The 19,647-nt window shown below is 51.1% G+C and overlaps 1 protein-coding gene across 8 annotated transcripts in view; it reads right to left on the bottom strand.

Annotated features, from left to right (window-relative positions):
* ARNT2 (aryl hydrocarbon receptor nuclear translocator 2) overlaps window positions 1–19,647 on the bottom strand; it is a 181,266-nt gene that overhangs the window by 20,487 nt on the left and 141,132 nt on the right. For all 8 annotated transcript variants that reach the window (XM_043921512.1, XM_043921513.1, XM_043921506.1 and 5 more), the window contains exons 11-14: window positions 18,962–19,036; window positions 12,410–12,561; window positions 2,889–2,961; window positions 1,562–1,685 (exon numbers count right to left, since the gene is read on the bottom strand). In XM_043921512.1, the coding sequence (XP_043777447.1) occupies window positions 1,562–1,685; window positions 2,889–2,961; window positions 12,410–12,561; window positions 18,962–19,036 (424 nt within the window). The remainder of the gene's footprint in view (window positions 1–1,561; window positions 1,686–2,888; window positions 2,962–12,409; window positions 12,562–18,961; window positions 19,037–19,647) is intronic.

Raw genomic sequence — 19,647 nt, 5'->3', positions numbered from 1 at the left:
TGGTCCTGGGAGGCACTGGGGTCCTGTCCCTTTTTTGCATTTCCCACGATTCTGTGGCATGAGTCGGCTGGTATCTCCCTAAACTGATCCCAATTGTGCTGTACCTCGCTGATCCCATGAAAATGGAATCTTTTTTCCTGAATTTTGGAACTGACAACAACATTTCCAAGTTTTATATGTTGCTGATCTCAGTGGGAGTCTGAGTGGGCGAGTGAGGCGGCTACACAAGTGGGTTCCATGTGACACCTGAACTTTGGCAGCACCATTTTGTTTCTTTATAAAATTTCTTATATCGTTTTATTATTTATTTTTTTGGCTGCGCTGTGCAGCAAGTAGGGATCTTAGTTCCCTGACCAGGGATTGAACCTGCAACCCTTGTTGTGCAAGCACTGGGTCCGAACCACTGGACATCAGGGAAGTCCCATGAATGGTACCACTTTCTCTAATAGTGACACTAACACAGGTGGACACCTTGGTGACCACCACAAACGATGATTTATGAACACTCATACATTGGAACACTATGCAGGCAGTAACAATGCAGATTATTTAATAACCTAGAAAGATGGTTGTAATAGACATGTGAAAAAGTAAGCTACCAAACAGTATGAGCTCAATTCTGTATATAAAAAGAATTCATATGTGGAGAAAACGATCTTGCTCTGATGGGCAGGGCCATGCTCAGTAAATCTTTAACCCAGCTGTCTCCTGCTGGAGGGGGCGCTGTGCTCCCTCCATGTTCGTTGTTTGGCCTTGAACATCAAGATCAAGCCAGTCAATCCTAAAGGAAATCAACCCTGAATATCCATTGGAAGGACTGATGCTGAAGCTGAAGCTCCAATACTTTGGCCACGTGATACGAAGAGCTGACACATTGGAAAAGTTCCTGATGCCGGGAAAGGTTGAGGCCAGGAAGAGAAGCAGGAGACGGAGGATGAGATGGTTGTATGGCATCACTGACTCAATGGACATGAGTTTGAGCAAGCTCTGGGAGATAGTGAAGGACAGGGAAACCTGGTGTGCTGCAGCCCAGGAGATTGCAAAGAGTCAGACACAACTTAGCAACCGAACAACAACAATGTGTAGAAAGACAAAAAGGACAAGCTTTAAAAAGTTAAAAAAGATTAAATCTATGTGGTAGGATACTGGATAATTTTTACTTTCCTTTTTATGCATATTTTTATTTTAAAATATGGTCCTCTCTACATTAGAGATTAACATTTTTTAAAAATAGGGACATGTCTTTGGCTTGATAATACTAAACTGTACCATGATGAATAGAGCTCATTTACTCCAATTCCTCAAATTTTGAAGATGAGATGTCAGAGGCCCAGGTGTTTGTCAGAGGCCCATGAGATGTCAGGTGGTTGCCCCAGGTAACAGGTAAATGAGAGGTGAGTTTGAGAATAGAGAGGATGCATTAGGACCCCTGAATTTTGTGTTCCTTTTACACCTTGCAGCAGTCACCGTAAATTCACCCTCAAGGGTGGCTGCCTCCAGCTGGCTTGTGGCGACTATAAACCCCACCATCCCACCACGTCAGCACTCTTTGGGAACTTACATGCACTGATTCCTGCAAACATTTCGGCAAACCGTGGATCTCTTTCCTGGGAAAAGATTGCATCTGCCTTTTCCACAGACTTCCCTGCATCATGAACCCCGGCTGGTAGGTTGGGGACAGGCACCTGTTTGCAAATGAAAACACAACAGCATCCCTGGGTGTGAGGGGCAGAACAGACACACCAGTTTCCCCTCCCTCGGAATCGCTGGCATCTCAGGCTGGGGTGCTGGGTAGGGCAGGGAGTTTTGTATATGTGAAAGCCTAGAACACACAGGTGTGGGTGTGAACAAGGGGTCACAGAAGGCTCACTGGAGTTCCACCGATCACTTGGAGAGAGAGAAATAAAAATGATCAACTTAGTCTAAATATCAGGGAAAGTGAACATAAAGTTTAATTGGAGTGAGACGCCAAGTATCAACACAAGCTTCAGTTTCTCTAAGGCCAGAAGCAGTGAGAAGAGGCGGAAGGAGAAGGGAAGGAGGGGGGCCTGAGGAGATGGCCAGGAAGAGGTGCCCTGAGAACATTGGGGTGCAGATTAAAGGTGGGAGGGGCAGCGTAAAGGCTGCAGGGCTGACAAGGTTCAGAGCTGGGTGGTCTCCGAGTTCCCACACAGCCTCTGGATCTCAGTACCAGTAAGTCCCTTACATACGAACCAGTTCTGTTCTGAGAGCATGTTCACAAGACCAATTTGCTTGTAAGTCTGACAAAGTTAGTCTAGGTGCCCAACTAACACACTCGGCTATATAGTACTTTACTCTCATAGGTTTATAATACTTTTCACACATATCTGCACAAAAAATTAAGAGAACATTTTTAATCTTACAGTACAGTACCTTAAAAAGTACAGGAGCACCAGCTACATCATCACTGCTTTTATGCTTGCTTCCCGACACCCTGGGCTTGAAATAGACACTGCACTGCTGTCCTCTATATAGTACTGTACAGTAAAATACACACAGGCACAACCACTGTACATGCTGTACACACATGATAGTGTACGCCAGACATGAGAACTAACTCATGCGGTTGGATATGCAAACCCACATTTGCATCTTTGAAAGCTCATAGCTTGAACTCTGTATGGAGGGAACTTACTGTACTGGCTGACCGCAGCTCCCAACACTTGCGTTCTACACTCTGCATGGCTCAGTTCTGCATGGAAGAGTCACGGTAGACCTCCACTGCACACACACACTCTATGGGGCCCAAAATGCTTTCTGCAGTGTGGGTGGAGGGAGCAACAGCACCTGCTGGGCTGAGGGGATTTAGTCTGCAGTCTTTTGGTTGGAGACAGTTCTAATTGGGAAAGAGTTTTCCAGAAATTCACCTGCGACAAGTCGTACGATGACAGCCCGTCTCTCTGGTGCACTTCCAGCTCTGCCTGCTGCTGCTGGAGCTGCCTGTGAAACAAGGGGTCAGCAGAGTCAGGAAAAATAGATGTGGGGGTGACAGGGTGGAACCTGAATGTCCCTTGCTCCCCAAGGGCACAGCAGGTGACAACCGTTGGATCTCTAAATCGTTTTCAGTTTTGACTGATTTTATTTCTTCATGTTCCAAATCAAGGCTCCAAGTCTTATATTGTAAGTTGGAAAGTGAAAGTGCTAGTCGATCAGTGGTGTCTGACTCTTTTCAACCCCATGGACTGTAGCCCGCCAGGTTCCTCTGTCCACGGGATGCTCCAGGCAAGAATACTGGAGTGGGTTTCTGTTTCCTCCTCTGGGAGGAGGGGAGGTCTTCCTGACCCAGGGATCAAACCTGGCTTAGGTTGCCAATATTTAGGAAATAAGTGGGTTTTTTTTAAACAGTCAATTTTATTGAGTATAGTTGCTTTTGTTTCCCTGGTGGCTCAGCTGGTAAAGAACCTGCCTGCTAACACAGGACACGCAAGAGACACAGGTTTGATCCCTGGGTCAGGAAGATCTCCTAAAGAAGGAAATGGGATTTCTTGCTGGGAAAGCCCATGGACAGAGGAGCCTAGAGAGCTACAGTCCATGTGGTGGCAAAAGAGTCGGACATGGCTTCACGACTAAACAACAATAATACATAAATATATATATTTGTATATATATATTATATACATATAATGAGCAAGTAGGGAAATATTTTCACCATTAAAATAAGCAAAATAAGCGCAAATTAAAATAATCTCAAAGTACAATTTTTCACCTACTGAGTTGGTAAAAGTGCGCAGTGTGCTGGCATGGTACTGAAACTATCCCGCTCACACCCTGCAAGAGAAGCCTGTGTGGACGCAGTCTTCTCGGAAAACAGGACGGAGGCCACATCAGAAAGGGCGGCTGCGGTCACAGCCTTGCAGGTGGTCGCTCTGCAGCAGGGGCTGTGCTAAGGAAATGATTCAGGGGCAGGAAACAAGAGCTGTCCCCGCACAGCTGGCTGTGACAGGGGAGCGGCTTTGTAAACCACATCTATTCATTTGCTGAGTAAACACGGTCAGCAGCGGTGGCCACAGGGAAGACTGGAAACACCACAAGGTGTGACAAGAGTGTGCGGAAAAGTTGAGCACCAAATGTTACGGATGCTGTGATTACAGCTACAAACGTTACACCCTGTGTGACTGAGTGAGATTTGGAACATGGAAAAAAAAAATCTTAAGTCCTTGCATTAACTGTAAAGATTTTCTGTGTTAATTTTCACTATGAAAGTATGAATGATGCTAGGGTGTCCCTTTGTCAACCCTGGCCACACCAGGGACAGGAAGGTGGCAGGCAGGACTGCAGCAAGAACAGCTCACAGATCCCCTGCACCCTTCACTTGCGGCCTGAGGTGTACGGAGGAGAGCCCATGAGACCCTCCCTGGAGCGGATGGAGAGGCAGGGCAGCTGTGGACCAGCTCAGTCAGAGAGCAGGTCCCTGCAGAGGGGCCGCTGCTGAACAGTCTCAACCTGAATCAGCATCTGAGGACCTGGAGGGCTCCCGGGGGGGAGCGGTGTGATTGGGTCAGGGGGAGAGCAAAGATGCTGGTCAGAGGGCTTTCTGCTCAGAGTCTGCACTCATATGGACAATGTTAGCCTCACAACGTAAGCTTACAGTCCTTGGGATAGAGATATTTAAAACCCCCTTTATATTTAAAACTCCCAGGTGGCTTAGACAGTGAAGAATCCGCCTGCCAATGCAAGAGACCTGGGTTCAATCGCTAGATTGGGAAAATCCCCTGGAGGAGGGAATGGCTACCCACTCCAGTATTTTTGCATGGGAAATCTCATGGACAGAGGAGCCTGGCAGGCTACAATCCATGGGTTCGAAAGAGTTGGAGACAACCGAAGCGACTTAGCACATACGCACCTCCCTACGACTCCCAGTTTGAGTTCCAATTCTGCTTTGGACAAACACAAAATAACTTAAATTGTGGTTCTCAACTCTTTTCCTCAGCATTCAGAGGTGTACAATCTAAACACTGTTTACACCTCCAGCCACGCCTTTTAACTGGGGCCCCTAGCGTGTGTGCCCCCTACAAGAGAAGACATCTTAAAAGAGGACCCCACCTAGTTGGAAGACCCAGTGAATAGTTTATTTAAAACTAAGCTTGGCAGGATTTCCCTGGTGGCCTAGTGGTTAAGACACCGAGTTGTCAATGCAGGGGGCGTGGGTTCGGTCCCTGGTTAGGGAAGTAAGATCCCATGTGCCTCCAAGTGCAGCCAGGAAAAAAAAAAAGAACTAAGCCCAGGTGAGCCATGTCTTCAGTGAAGTGTGCTGAGCTATCTATGCCAAGTGTCTGCCAGGCACTGGAGAGAAAAGATAACTCAGAACTTATGTGGTCTCTGGCCTTGGGGAGCTGACAGCCTCCAGGGGCAGACAGGTAAGTTGGCAAAAACAATGGCAGTATGCTGAGTTAGAGATCACAACACAGGAAGAAGGGAGGTTCTATCTGAAAGTGAAAAGCGTGAAAGTGTTAGTTGCTCAGTCGTGTCTGACTTTTTGTGACCCCGTGGACTGCAGCCTGCCAGTCTCCTCTGTCCACGGAATTCTCCAGGCAAGAATACTGGAGTGGGTTGCCATTTCCTTCTCCAGGGGATCTTCCCAACCCAGGGATGGTACCAGTGTCTTCTGCATTGGCAGGTGGATTCTTCACCACTGAGCCACCTGGGAAGTCCGCAGTATGTCTCCCAACCTTGGCGTGAGAGCCTGGAGAAAAGCTTAACAATAAAACCAACACCATGTGACTGCCCACCAGGCAGCCTAAGCCCAGTAACACCAGGAAACAGGAGCACTAAAAATAATTTTCAAAAAAATGGACATTTCAAAAACATTTTAAAGAATTGATATAATCTATTGAAAAATGACAACTTTCTGTATTTTCTGATTCTGATTTGACAGCTTTGTGTTTAACTTTGATTTACATCTTGCAGGCACCCTCATCTCTCATGGGCACGCCCTCTAAAATCCAAGTGTGGTACTGAGTCAGAACCTCATCAACGTTTTCACATCTCTGCAAAACGTCCCATTTTACAGATAAAGAAACTGAGGCTCATAGAGTTCAATGACGTGCCCAGGGTGACACTGGTCAGTATGGCAAACCCAGGATTCAAAACCAAGTGTGTCTTGCATCAGCCCCTGCACTCCATCCCAAAGATTTAATAGGAACCACCTTTCCACGCGTCCCATCCCAGAGCTGTGAGCCCAAGACACCGTCCTGAGCCACCAGGTAGGAGAAAACAAAAACCTGTTCTTTAGGATTTTTGTGGGATTTTTGTAGCAGTGAGCTCCCTTCCAGGGCAGGAATCCATGAACCACCCCCCTCTTCCTTTCATAAGCTTTCAAATGCTCAACCTTGAACACAGAAGGTTTTCCAGGATATAAGGACCACTCCTACCTCATGGTTCAGCCCTGGTGTCCAGCCCAAGCACAGAATCTTGATGAGTGGGCAGCTGTGCTGCTGTGCCGGGGGGCCTGGTGCGTGGGATGAATGAGGCAGAAACCCAGCCCTTTCCACTTGCCCAGCTGTGCGCCCTGGTGTGTGTCTGTGATGCATGGAGGAGGGCGAGGGCTTTAGTTAGCACAGAAGCATGATCAGACGTGATCAGAGCCAGAGGTATTACAATGGGTGTCTGCTCTCTGCTCTGTTGAGCTCTGGGGGCTCTAAGACCACAGACAGTGACTTTTGCTAGGATATAGAAAGAAAACAAAGTCTCAGGCCTGGCTGGCAAAGACCCAGGATGCCAACCTCACTGTCCCTGTGGTCTGGACATGAGATGCTCAGTTTGGGCCTTTGGCTTCCGCTTCCGCAGCTGAGCGCGTGGGGAAGAAGTGCTGACCCGAGGGCCGCCTCATCCTGAGAAGCGGTCTGAGGAGCTTTCTCGGACATTTCATGGCAATGGAATGAAAATAAACCTTGGTGTGCTTGCAAATTCCAGAGAGGGAGAAACAGGGTGGCTGGGCTGAAAGCTGACCGACAGCACACAGAAGGGAACCGGATCCCGTTCCACAGACTGCTGCCCCCGCCCACCACCCATTAGCTGGGGGCCCAGAGCTAATGATCCGCAGACACACCAAGCACCGGCTTCCTGTCAGAGTGGCCTGGCTGCATCAGGAGGTACAGCACGCTGGCAGATGCTGTCAATTATCTCTGATGCTCCCAGGGCAGAGGTTTTTACTCCGCCAGAGTAAGTGAGCAACCAGCCATTAGGGGGGCTGTCGGGGGCAGTCTGCCATCATACCCCTGGGAGTAATGGGAATCCAGCTCAGAGCCAGCAGGGTGGCGGGGGCGGGAGAGCTCAGCTGACCAGAGCAAGGATAATAATATCCTGTCCCCTCACCCCCACGGATTGAGCACCATCTGCATGCCCGCTGTGAAGGGCTCTGGGTGCCTGTGAAAGGTTTCAGAACTGGTATGATCCGGGACAGGGAGCAGCCTGAGTGTGGTTTTAGAGAGATGCTTCCAGGGCCAGACGGAAGGCAGGGAGAACCGACCAGTGGGGATGATGGATGGTCACCTGGGAGATGGCGAAGCCTTGATGGAGGCAGAAGAAGAGGAGCAGGAGGTGGGCTAGAGAGGACCCCAGACAGAATCCGTGGGTCCCGGCTCTCTGCCAGCTGTCTGCTGCAGGTGGACGAGAGGGCGGGACCCAAGATAAGATGGGGCTTAGTGATTCGACAGGGTGTTTCGGCTCCTTCCTCACTAAACTGCACAGACCAGGAGCGACACCTTCCCTGTAGGTTTTCTTTGCTTCCTTTTACTCTCTGCTCTCACATCCTGCCAACTACCAGCCAGGTAGGCTGGACCCCCCAGGAAGCCCTCCCGGAAGACATGGGGACCATGGAGTTTCAAGGACACACACACACACCAGCACAACAGGAAGCTGTGGTCATGTAGACCCGCAGGGACTCTGTAAGGGGTGGTCGCACAGGAGGGCGCGTGCTCAGCCCCAGCAGATGTGAAGGAATGCCTTCCATCCCCTGTTAAGAAGTGGGACACAGGAAGACACAGCGCCTGAGTCATGCCAATGACCCCTGCTTAGCGGCAGCCCACGGCGTGTCTTCCTGATGGTGTCCATTCCCAGACACCCGGACGCGGGCACTTTTCAAAGCTGGGCCTCCAGCATGTAAAACGGGAGCCTGTGTTTTCTGGACTTTCCCTTTTCCTGCCTCAAAGTAATAGGAAAACAGGCAAGTGGGGGACAAAGAGGCCTCCCTTTCAGCAGCTTCAAATGTTAACCATTCACACTCTGTTTCCCTAGGATGTTTCTTTTGGATGCTCCGGACTGAATGCAACTGGGTTTGCAATTTCCCCTGTCCCCCCCACAGGCAGAGAGCATGAAAGAACGTTTCCACAATAAGTCTGCCTATTGCTGGCGAGGACGGGCAGGTACAAACTGGAAGCCAGACTGTTCACATGATGGCTGTCACTGCCCTCTACTGTCCACAGGCAACATTTGCTACATCCTCACGCAGAGGGCCTTAAAGGCCAGCAGACACTAGTTCAGCCTCTGCTGTGAGTCTGTGTGCGGAGGGAGCTCCTCACCCGGTCCAACCTCAGTGAGCTGCGGGCAGCAATCGTTCTGAGAAGAGATGTAAGGACACCCCCGGGACAGAGTGCTCTGTTTTGTCCATGATGCCTGACTTCCAGGAAAATAGGTTAGAGCCTCTGCCTGTGGCTGCTTTTAGGAGGAGGGGGCTTTCCTTTCCTTCCATGCCCCCCTGTGACACTACCTGCCAGGGATGCGTTCTCAGAGGCCCTGGATGGAAGTTGTTGATTCTTTGCCTCCCCCATGCCCTCCTTGTGGCATTTTACTCCCTCCTGCGTTCCCTCCCTCCTGCCACTCACTTCTCACACTCTCCATGTGATGGGAGACACCTGGGGTGGCAGGGACCAGAGCAGAGGCATCCTGAGAGTACTGGGCGCCTGGCACACGTGCTCAGTGACCATCCATTGTGCTGCATTACAAGGCATGCAACTATGAGTGCTGAAGCGTGTACTCATGTTGGAGGTGAATGAAGCATGGTGCACACTTCCCTGGTGGTCCAGTGGTTAAGAATCCACCTGCCAATGCAGGGGACATGGTTTCGATCCCAGGACAGGGGTCTGGGAAGATTTCACATGCCTTGGAGCACCTAAGCCTGTGCGCCACAACTACTGAAGCTTGAACTCTGGAGCTCACGCTCTGCAACAAGAGAAGCCACTGCAATAAGAAGCCTGCACACCACAACTAAAGAAAGCCCGTGCATAGAAATGAAGATGCAGTGAAACCAAAACAAAAAAAAAGAATAGTTATAAATGTAAAACAACCAAAACCCCAAAAAGGAGAGCTTCAGTCTGTTCTTCTGCCCCAAATCCAGAGGACTCTGCCGATCCCCAGCTTGGCAATCTGCTCTCTACTGCTGAGCGCAGCCCGCACGTGAGTGGCTTCAGTGACAGGTGGGCTGTTTACATCACACCCTCCGAGGTTTCCTGGATCAGGCCATGGACACCAGGCATCACGCATGCAGAGGGAGGACCAGGAGAGAGCCCAGGTGTGGGGAGGAAGGCAGACAAGGTAAACAGAAAAGGGGCAGGATCATAAGTGGATGTAGCTATCACTAAGAGCTGGTTAATATGTCAGTATCAAAACAGTGGACATTCTCGGATGCTGCCCATGGCCTGGCATGGTGGCAGGCTGGCCCATCTCCACAGCTCCAGGCACAGGTAGCTGGTGGGGCTGGGACGGGCAAGGCGAGCCTGCAGATGAGCTGCAGTTTGAACAGATGCTGAGCAGACCTGCTTTCTTGTTCATTTCAGCCTCATCCCGTGGGGCTCCTGCTGCCCAACCCCGGCTCCAGGTCAATGAGCCCACCTATTACTTCATCCTAGAAGCCCCTGCAGGTCCGGCCTGTGTCTCACCTCTACACCCCATGCTGCTGAACAAAGAAGGAGCTACAAGATTCTGCACTCTGCATGTCTCACTCTTCCTCCTGTTTCTCAAGCTTTGTCATTTTCTCCAAGGCCAGGGCAGAACACAGGCCCAGCACTAACAGGCACCACACTCTGTTCCCTCTCCTGCCCAAGTCGGGGAGAGTGGGAAAAGCAAAAACTCCTTCATTGGACTAAGTTTACCAAGCAGTGACTGGACAAAGTCAGATATTAAAAAACAATAAAGATATGGGACTTCCCTGGTGGTCCAGTGGTTAAGTCTCTATGCTTCCACTGTGGTCAAGGGGGGGCGGGTTCAATCCCTGGTCAGGGAACTAAGATCCCACATGGCACAGGCCCAGCAAAAAAAAAAAAATGTTACCTTTTTGCATTAGTGGATCTACAACTTAACTAGATTCACTCCTGCTATTCTTACCACCAAGAAAGTCTTGACTAGGAGAAGGAGGTGTAAGAAAAGTCAGAGCATCAGGTGAGTCAAGGAGTAAGATGTAAAGAGAGAGGAGATGGCCTGACAGTTGGGGAAAAGTGACCAGTGAGAACGGGTTATTGATGGGGGTCCCTGGTGGCAAGTTAGCAGAGTTGGTACCACACCAGGTTCTCGGAGGTCAAGGAGAGATGAACAGCGAGGGCGTCCAATACAAACACGTGGCAGGGCAGGGAGGGAAGCAAGCAGGGTGGCAACAGAGGGGTCTTCTAAGATCAGGAGGCATGTGCCCAGGTAAGGGCCTCTGGAGGAAACCTGTAGCGTGACTGGATAAGCACTGGGCCATGGGAGACAGGATGTACCAGGAGCTAGAAGGAAAGTGGAGGGTTGGCCTTGGAGACGGTGGCCTCGCCCTGGCTGGCAGCCAGCAGAGCAGGAGAGGAGGCGACTAGACAGACCCACATGAACAAAGAGGGGTTCACGCAGATGGCCCTGGCTCCCTGTTCGCTGGAAGACAACACGATGTGCCCAGAGTTAGAAGCAAGCACGTGCTTAGCCAATCTGGTGGAACGGGCAGAGAACAAGCCACGAAACTGCCGTGCATCTGCGCCACGTGGCAGGGGGGATGCAGCTGCCTCTATCCAATCAGTAATGACCACTGGAGACCCCCCCATCCCACCGCCCAGGGCTGCTGCTCCACCAGAGAGATATAAAAGCACCATCTACACTGAGGATCCAAGGGTGGATGGGTGGGTGGGGTCTGTCATTCTCCCCATCTTACAGACGAGCAACTGAGGCTTTGAAAGAGCAGGTGACTTGCCCAGGTGGGAGCTGGGACTGAAGCCCAGGTCACTGGTCCTCTGAGGGGTCTTGTGTGGACCCATCTGTCCAGCTCTGTGCCTTGTGGTCCAGCAGCAGGGCCAAAGCTGAGACACTCAGGGTGGTGCTAGAAAGGAGGCTGCTTCTGGGGACCCAGACGGGAACCACCAAACTCAGGGAGCCGGGGATGGCAATGAGAGCTCTGGGCAAGCCAGGAGGTCACTCACAGTGATGGCCTGGAGGTGTTGATGACCAGCGAGGAGGGCTGTCATAGATGAGGACGGGGAGGTGGCCAGGCTGGGGACAGACTCCACAGCTTAGTGTGGAACCTGGGAAAGTGGAGGGCAGCAGTGCCGCTGACCGGAGACACGGGGACGCATGGGCACAGTTCCCACCATGTAAGCTCGTCTCACACCCTGCCCCCCTGCCACCCCCAAAACTGGGCACAGCTTCCACGTGCTCCCTTGCATGTGGACATCATTTTGCCTTTGTCCATGTTGGTTCTTTGGACTTCTGATATTTCCTCGAGAATAAGTCCAGAAAGGAGGTGTGACCTGCCTGTATCTAGAAGCCTGACCTCATCAAACCCTCCGGGGAACCTGAGAGAGAGTTGTTATCACCCCTTCCACCAATGGGGAAAGAGGCTGAGAGATGAAGGGACACAGTCAAGGTCACACAGCAGGGAATTGGGGGCCAGGACCGGAGCTCAGGTCTATGTGTTAACACACATAGGGTACAGCAGCAAAGCCAGCAAGGATCTCAGAGGACTGAGTCGGTGACCAGACAGCCAAGAAGCCCTGTAACCCTGAGGTGCTCATCCCCATGCCGCCTGCCCCCTCACGTCCCAGAACTACCAAGAGGCTCAGCCTCACTCCTCTACCTCCCGGCTTTAGCTGGCACAGAAGGGAGCCCCAAGGAAGCCCCCAGCTCCACTCTGCTGGGCCCTGCACTCGGGGAGGAGAAGATCATGGAAACCAGAGCAACTTGAACTGACCGACAGTGTGATGGAGAGGGAGTACCACCAGGGTCATCAGTCAGCACTGAGGGTTCCCAATCAGGAGGGCCTTGAGAAGGGGGACCGGGGAGGAGATAGTGAAGAGGGGCCAATCTCCCCCTCGTCCTGCTCCTTAGCCCCCTGCAGGGATCTGCAGCTGCCGGCAGAGCCGGAGCCTGCAGGGAGGAGAGCGGCCCGGAACACCAGCGCCGGCTGGGACCTGGGGAGGGGCGGGCGGGTACGTACTTGACATTGGTGTTGGTGCAGATGATGTACTCGATCTCGTCAGAATACGGGTTCTGGAAGGTGAAGCTGCTGGTGCGGATCAACACCCACTCGCGGTTCTTGGTGCGGAACCGATACATGACCGACAGCACTTGGCCTTTCAGCTTCACCACCTGAGCAAACATTTGGAGAAGGAAGTCAGCAGGAGGAAGGAAGGTGCCAGACAGAGCGGGGAGGCAGCAGGCAGTGCTGGCTTGGCGGGGGCCAGCGGGAGCCCAGAGCAGGAGCATCACGGCCACGACGGGCACGGAGGGAGGGCGGTCACCCTCAGGGAAAGCTCAGTCCACTCCCCCTTGAGATGGGACACTGCAATGGGGCAGTTCTGTCACCACGCTGTGAAAAGCAATGCCCTTTAAAAAATACTGGCGTGTAATTGCTTTACAATGGTGTGTTCGTTTCCGCTGTACAACAACGTGGACCAGCTCTACATAAAGACATATCCCGTCCCCTCTTCAGTCTCCCTCCCTCTCACCCCCCCGTCCCGCCCCTCTAGATCATCACAGAGCACCAAGCTGAGCTCCCTGTGCTATACAGCGCCTTCCCATTAACTAGCTATTTGACACGTGATAGTGTACCTATGTTGATGCTACTCTCCCAATTTGTTCCACCCACCCCTTCAAAGCCCATTTTATATCACCCCATTTTATATATTTTAGCTTTTAGAACTCAGGCCATGAAAACTCTATAAGCTGGAGGGTTTCCCTTTTTGCCTTGGCTACTAGGGCACTCCGAGCTTGGTGCCCGTGCCCCCATGAGGTTAACTCAGGTATGTAGTGACGTTGTACTCGTGGGTTTATTTCTTCACGCTTCACATTAAGAAACTCTTAAACTCCATTTAACATTGCAGATTGGATTAAATATACTCTCTGGGAGGAGATACAGTAAAATAGCAAATTTCTATGCATTATCTATTGTTACTTTTTTGTTGCCCACCCCCCAAAATGAGGCATATGAGATCTTAGTCCCCTGAGCAGGGATGGAAACTTTGCCCCTTGCAGTGGGAATCTTAACCACTGGACTGCCAGGGAAGCTCCTCCATTATGACTTTTATGTTGCAGTACAGTTTCCAAGATACTTCTCAATGTAATCCCTCACAGGAACTTGGAGAGGTGGGCTTTTACAATTTACAAAGATAATGCTGAGCGTCACAGAAATAAAATAAGTTGCCTGAGATCAGAAAACTTGGGTAGAAACGCTGGGACAGGAACCGAAATCTTATTTCCAAACCACAAGGGTGTTTCAGAGGACACAGAGCTGGCTTTCCAGCTTTATGCACACACACAATCTATCACACGCAGAAACCCCAAGATGCAGAGACTAGATGGCAGGGTGTGGGTGCAGGTGACACCAGGGGCAGCTCTCAGCTGCATCAGGAAAGAAGGAGAAAGGATACAGACGGCTGATGGGTCCAGGGCTGGGTGTGATGACGCCTCCAGCACAAAGCAAGGGGGACAGGAGCGCCCCCTCCTGGTCTGTATGTCCCAGATCCTGGGGCTGCAAGGCAACCAGCCTCCTGACTGCAGATCACAGTGCGACCAGAGATAAGAACTGGGACCCGGGCCCCTGCCCCCAACCCTTGGCACTTGTACTTTATTCTGGTTGAATGTCAGCAGCAGCCGGGGGCAGAAACCCCATGGTCACTGAGTGCCTGCACCCTCGGCCCAGGACCTGGCAGGGAGCAGGCGCCTCAAGCACATTTTCTGAGCTGACTCAACACATCTATGTGGTGGGGTGAGGCCAGGCCAGGATGCCGAGGGATGCCTGCTAGCAAAACTGCAGCCTCAACAGGAAGTGGGCCAGAGGTCAAGGCCACGTGCCCTTCAGGACCGTTTCCCAGGGGGGTTCTCTGAGTCTGCACAAAGCACCTGGGGTGCAGGCAGCGCCCCCATGGTGAGACCATGTCTACTGTGCTCTGAAGCTTGAGGATGGTGCCTTTTCCTGCTTCCTCTAACCAGGATGCCTGAGATGGTGTGAATATTTTAACTTCATGGAACACACACTCTCAGGCACCGCCTGTATGCGAGCTCAGCCCCTGCTGTTAGTCACTCAGTCGTGTCCGACTCCTTGTGACCCCATGGACTGTAGCCTGCCAGGTTCCTCCATCCATGGCATTCTCCAGGCAAGAATACTGGAGTGGGTTGCCATTTTCTTCTCTAGGGGATCTTCCTGACTCAGGGATGGAACCCGTGTCTTCTGCTTTGCAGGCAGATTCTTTATACTGTCTGAGCCACCAAGGAAGCCCCTTGGCCCCTGGAGCCATGGGTAAAGAGCAAGGGCGGGAGGGAGCCCAGCCCTGAACCTGACGGGGGCTGACCTACAAATATCTTGTGCGTGTCTCTTCCCGTGGTCCTCATAACAGTGCCTGGTGTATCTGGAAGCTGAGCCACAAAGGAGGGAACTCCCCTGCCAAAGCCTTGTGACAGAGGAGGTTAATCTCAAAATTAAAGGCCTGCTGTCTTCAACTCAGAAATGAAAAGAGCCCCATTCACCCCATTCTCATGGGACAGAAATCTGATTCTGCCCATGGGGCACCATGAAAGGAAAGGTTAGTTTCTTTTTATTTATTTATTTGACTGTGCTGGGTCTTAGTTGTGGCATGTGGGATCTAGTTCCCTGACCAGGGATGAAACCCAGGTCCCACTCATTGGAAGCTCAGAGTCTTAACCACTGGACCACCAGGAAAGTCCCAAGAAGCAATTAGCTTCCACTGCATCTGGCCAAGGATCTCCGAAGTATCAGAGAACTGAAAAAGATATAACATAGGGCACTTGAACGGCATCGTCAACTCAATGGACATCAGTTTGAGCAAACTAAGGGAGATAGTGAAGGATGGGGAAGCCTGGTGTGCTGTATGTAGTTCATGGAGTTGCAGAGAGTTGGACACGACTGAGCAACTGAACCACAACAATGAAAACAGGGAACTCTCCTGCCAAAGCCTCATGATTGAGGAGGAGCAGGGGCAGGACGGGACCCCACGCGTCCCTGACCTCTACCTGACCTCTGTCTTTCCCCGACTCGCTAGAGCTGAGACAGAACAGTCATGTCATCCCCAGAGAGCCTCTCACCCAGCACAGGAAGGGCAGGCGCATGGGTAACTGTAACTCGGAGAGCAAACACAACGACAGAAACATAAGATCAGGTGCCATGGATTACCAGGAAGTCAAGGAGACAGCCTTTCTCAGGATCCTGAAAGGGTTCCTGGAGGGAGGTGGGTTTGGGTGACATGCTCTGGCTGAAACTGAAACTCCAGTACTGGCCACCTGATGCGAAGAACTGACTTACTGGGAAAGACTCTTGATGCTGGGAAAGATTGAGGGCAGAAGTGGGTGACAGAGGATGAGATGGTTGGATGGCATCACTGACTCCATGGACATGAGTTTGAGCAAACTCTGGGAGATGGTGAAGGACAGGGAAGCCTGGCATGCTGCAGTCCATGGTGTCGCAAAGAGTCAGACATGACTGAGTGACTGAACAATAACAAAGTTTTGGGGAAGGGTCCCCTGGGGCAGAGAGCGCAGATGAGCACATGTCTGGAGGTGGGGAGACCTAAGGTGCCATGTGAGTGGGACCACGCATGTAAGGCAGTGGGGGTGTCACAGTCCAGGCCTGGAGACCAGGCTGGTGCATTCACCTGTGCTTTTATTCAGGTATGATGCTAGTACCTGAGACCACCAAGGCCAGGTATAAAGCCAGCCCAGCCCAGCTGTTCCTGCAAACACCTTTACTCATCACCACCACCACCACCACCATCATCACTTTGGAAGACATTTGAGCAGAGAAAAAGAGGAGCCTGCCTTAATCTCCCTGGGTCCCACTCTTCCATCTGACATCCAGGTCACCTGGGATCCAAAGAGGGGATCCAACAGCAGAGTCCAGAGCAGACTCTGGATTCCCAACCCACCGGGGCCCCGTCTGGCATGCTGTCATCCCACCAACCACAAATTCCTCATGAACTCGCGATCCCACTCTAAAGTGTCACATCTGGGTCATTCAAAACTTCTGTTTAAATCCAGAGTTAAAGAGCTTGCTCTGAACTCACACAGCCTCCTCTGTGCTTTTTTGCAAAAATAAGTCACTTCCTTTTATCAACATTTGTCCTCCACCCCGACCGCTGGTGGCTGGAACCCAAAGAACACAGGCGAGGAGCCCTGGCCTGGCTCTCCAGCTTGTCCAGGCGGCTGCTGGCTGCTGCCTGCTGAGCCAGGTGACCCACCCTAGCCGCCGGCTATCGGGTGGGGCTGCTTTGGTTTCACCTCCTGCCCCTGGAATGAGGTGGCTGCTCTCAGAGCAAGGGTTACTTAAGCAGAATCCTAGGGTGGGATCGATGTTTTACTCTTCTTTCTCTTCCAAACTAGCCAGGTTCTGACAGTGTCAGCAGTTTAAAATCTCCAAGGTGCTGTCAGATGGAGAGGCCTGTGTGGGGAGTTTGGGGACGGAGGTGGACACTTCGGAAGGAGGCAGACTCTGATTCCAGTTCTGTTGTCACCTTGCTGTGTGACTTGGGGCAAGTGACTGAACCTCTCTGAGTCCTGGTTTTCACTGCAAAAAGTAGTAATGATAAGATATTGTGAAGGGTTGAGGATTATACAGGATAATATGTGGCAAAGGGCCCATTGTTGTTCAGTTGCTAAGTTGTGTCTGAGTGAGATCCCATGGACTACAGCCTGTCAGGCTCCTCTGTCCATGGGATTTCCCAGGCAAGACAACTGGAGTGCATTTCCATTTCTTTCTCCAGGGGATCTTTCCAACCCAGGGATCAAACCCGTGTCTCCTGCATTGGCAGGCAGATTCTTTGCCACTGAACCACCTGGGAAGCTCAAGGAAGCTGTTGTAAAACTCAAAATACATGGACGGGTGGCCTGGGCAAGGTCAGTAAGAACAAGAGAGGGAGAAGAGGGCAGGTTACAGGTGTCTTTTGAGGTGGGCTGGAGACAGGAGGACCAATCGGGCAGGATGTGGGAGATCAAGGGAAGAGTGAAGACTTTCTTGGTTTCTGATTTTGCAGCCAGAAGACCAGTGGCACAAAGGAGACTGGGGCTGTGAGGAGAGGCGAGCGCTGTGTGGGAAGGTTCACGGGCGCTCAAGTGCAGGTGTGGGCTCGGTATCTGCACATCCCCAGGTGATGATCTGGACTGAACTCATCCAGGAGGTAAAATCACCTGGATACCAGAGAGAAGTAGAGAAGGCGCCAGGAACAGAGCCCTAGGGTATCACGGCTTGGAGATGCAGGCAGAGAGGAAGGATGGACAACAAAGCAGTCTAGCAGTTGGAAAGGTAACCAGGAGCTGGTGATATCTGGGAAGAACAGAGCAGCAGGGCACAAGTGATGTGAACATACAGGTGTGGTGTAACTGGAGCCCTAGGCCTGTGCATGCAGACAGTTCCATGCCTTTCACAGGAGAGCTCAGTGTCGGAGGAGCTCATTCTGAACCACTTGCAAAGCAGAATGTCAAGGACTTATTCTCTCAAATGAATGACAAACCATGATTCCCTCTTAAAAAGCAATTCAAAGGCCCTTCTTCTGTAACATCACCCATTCTTTTCCCTGCAGGGACTAAAGCGAGTCCTCGGAGCCCTTTGAGGAACTGGCTCTCTCTCTGGACCCGGGCTCAGAGGGGGCAGGTCTGCAGTGACAGTCCTGCTTCGCTCACTCCCTACCCATGTGACCTTATGGAATTCCTTCACGAAGCTTCATTTGACTTGCCTGTAGCATGAGGATAATAACACCCACTCCTGTGACTGTTGTGAAGTTTCAGGAAAGCAGTGTGTGCAAAAGGGCTTTCCACACTGCCTGGCACATAGTAGGTGCTCAGTAAACAGCATCCAATTCTAACAATGCTCTGGATGCAGTGAGCACCCTGGCCTTTCTCTCAGAACCCCATGGTCACCCTTGGTCCTTCTCGCTCCTTCACTGTCTCTATCCACATTGTCAGCATCGCTACCCCAGCAACCACCTCCTCTGCTGCTCCTGCCCCAGTTCTGGTCTCATCACCAGGGCAACAGAAGCAGCCTTCTGATTTGTCATTTGTTCCATTTATTTTGCATCCTTGTCTCTTCCACATACCTGGGCTGCCAAAATGGTTTTTCAAAAACACCGCTCCACTTCAAATCCTCAAGGGAATCCTCACTTAAACGACTCAGGAGAGAATTTAAGTTCCTTGTGATGGCATATGAGGCCCTTCAGAATCTGGCCTCATCGGCCTCATTTTTGACCACTGCCCACCTCCTCCCTACAAGCTGGCCAGTGTCGCTCTAGCCATGAGAAACTACTTAAAACTCTCCCAACAGGCTGTGCTCTTCCTTGCATCTCTGGTGCTGGCCTCTTGTCTAGAATGTTCTGTCATTTCTTCTCTGCTCATCTGTTAAGACCCATCCTGATTGTTGCCTCCCCTCGGTCTGAGAGGCCCTCTGATGCCTTGGAGAAGGGGTCCCTGCTGCCTGCCTGGCACATGGAAGGACCATATCCATGTGTACCCGGCTTCTACATCAGCTGGAAATGAACATTCATGGTACCTGCTGGAAACTCTCCCGAAGATGGCTCTGATCCTCGGAGTGGCAGAACTCCAAAATGTCCTTTCCTAGAAGATCCTAAAGAGAGAGAGACAAGCTTTAATACTCCCCAACCCCAAGTTTCATTGTTTATATATCACTGTTAGACAAGAAGGTTTACATACATCCCCTTCAACTCATCTCCTCTAGCTCACACCATCATAAGGGGGAAAAAAGTGGATGAAAATGTTCTCCTTGAGCGATTAAGGAGCTGGCATCTGGTGCCCCATCCTCAGTGCCTCTGGCATGTTCAGTACTGACTTCTAATTTTGCTAAGGCACTAGAGCAGCAGCTTCAGAATGCAATTTTATTTCTGTTTGCCTTGGAAAGGCAGACTGTACAGGCAAGCTCTAACAAACATTTTAATAAACATAAAAAGAACACAAGTGGTAGCATGAAGATGGATGTGTAGCCTATGAAACCTGGAATCGTTTAAATGCGGGGAACTGCAGCTCTCTCGTGCCTGGAGAAAAGCAGTTATTATAAAATAACTAAACTTGTTAAGTCTGTTGACAACCTACCTTTGTTCATCTATGTTTTATTCAAAGGACCCAGCATTAACCCCAAACAAAAGTGTTTTGCAATGAAACCAACTGGAATGAGAGAAACCGTCCAAAAGCAAATGGGTTATAGGAAACTGGTCCAGTTGG

This window comes from Cervus elaphus, chromosome 13, assembly GCF_910594005.1.
Source record: "Cervus elaphus chromosome 13, mCerEla1.1, whole genome shotgun sequence".
In the NCBI taxonomy this organism is placed as follows: Eukaryota; Metazoa; Chordata; class Mammalia; order Artiodactyla; family Cervidae; genus Cervus; species Cervus elaphus.
The sequence above is the reverse complement of the archived record's forward strand: the minus strand, read 5'-3'. Positions and strand labels throughout refer to the sequence as shown.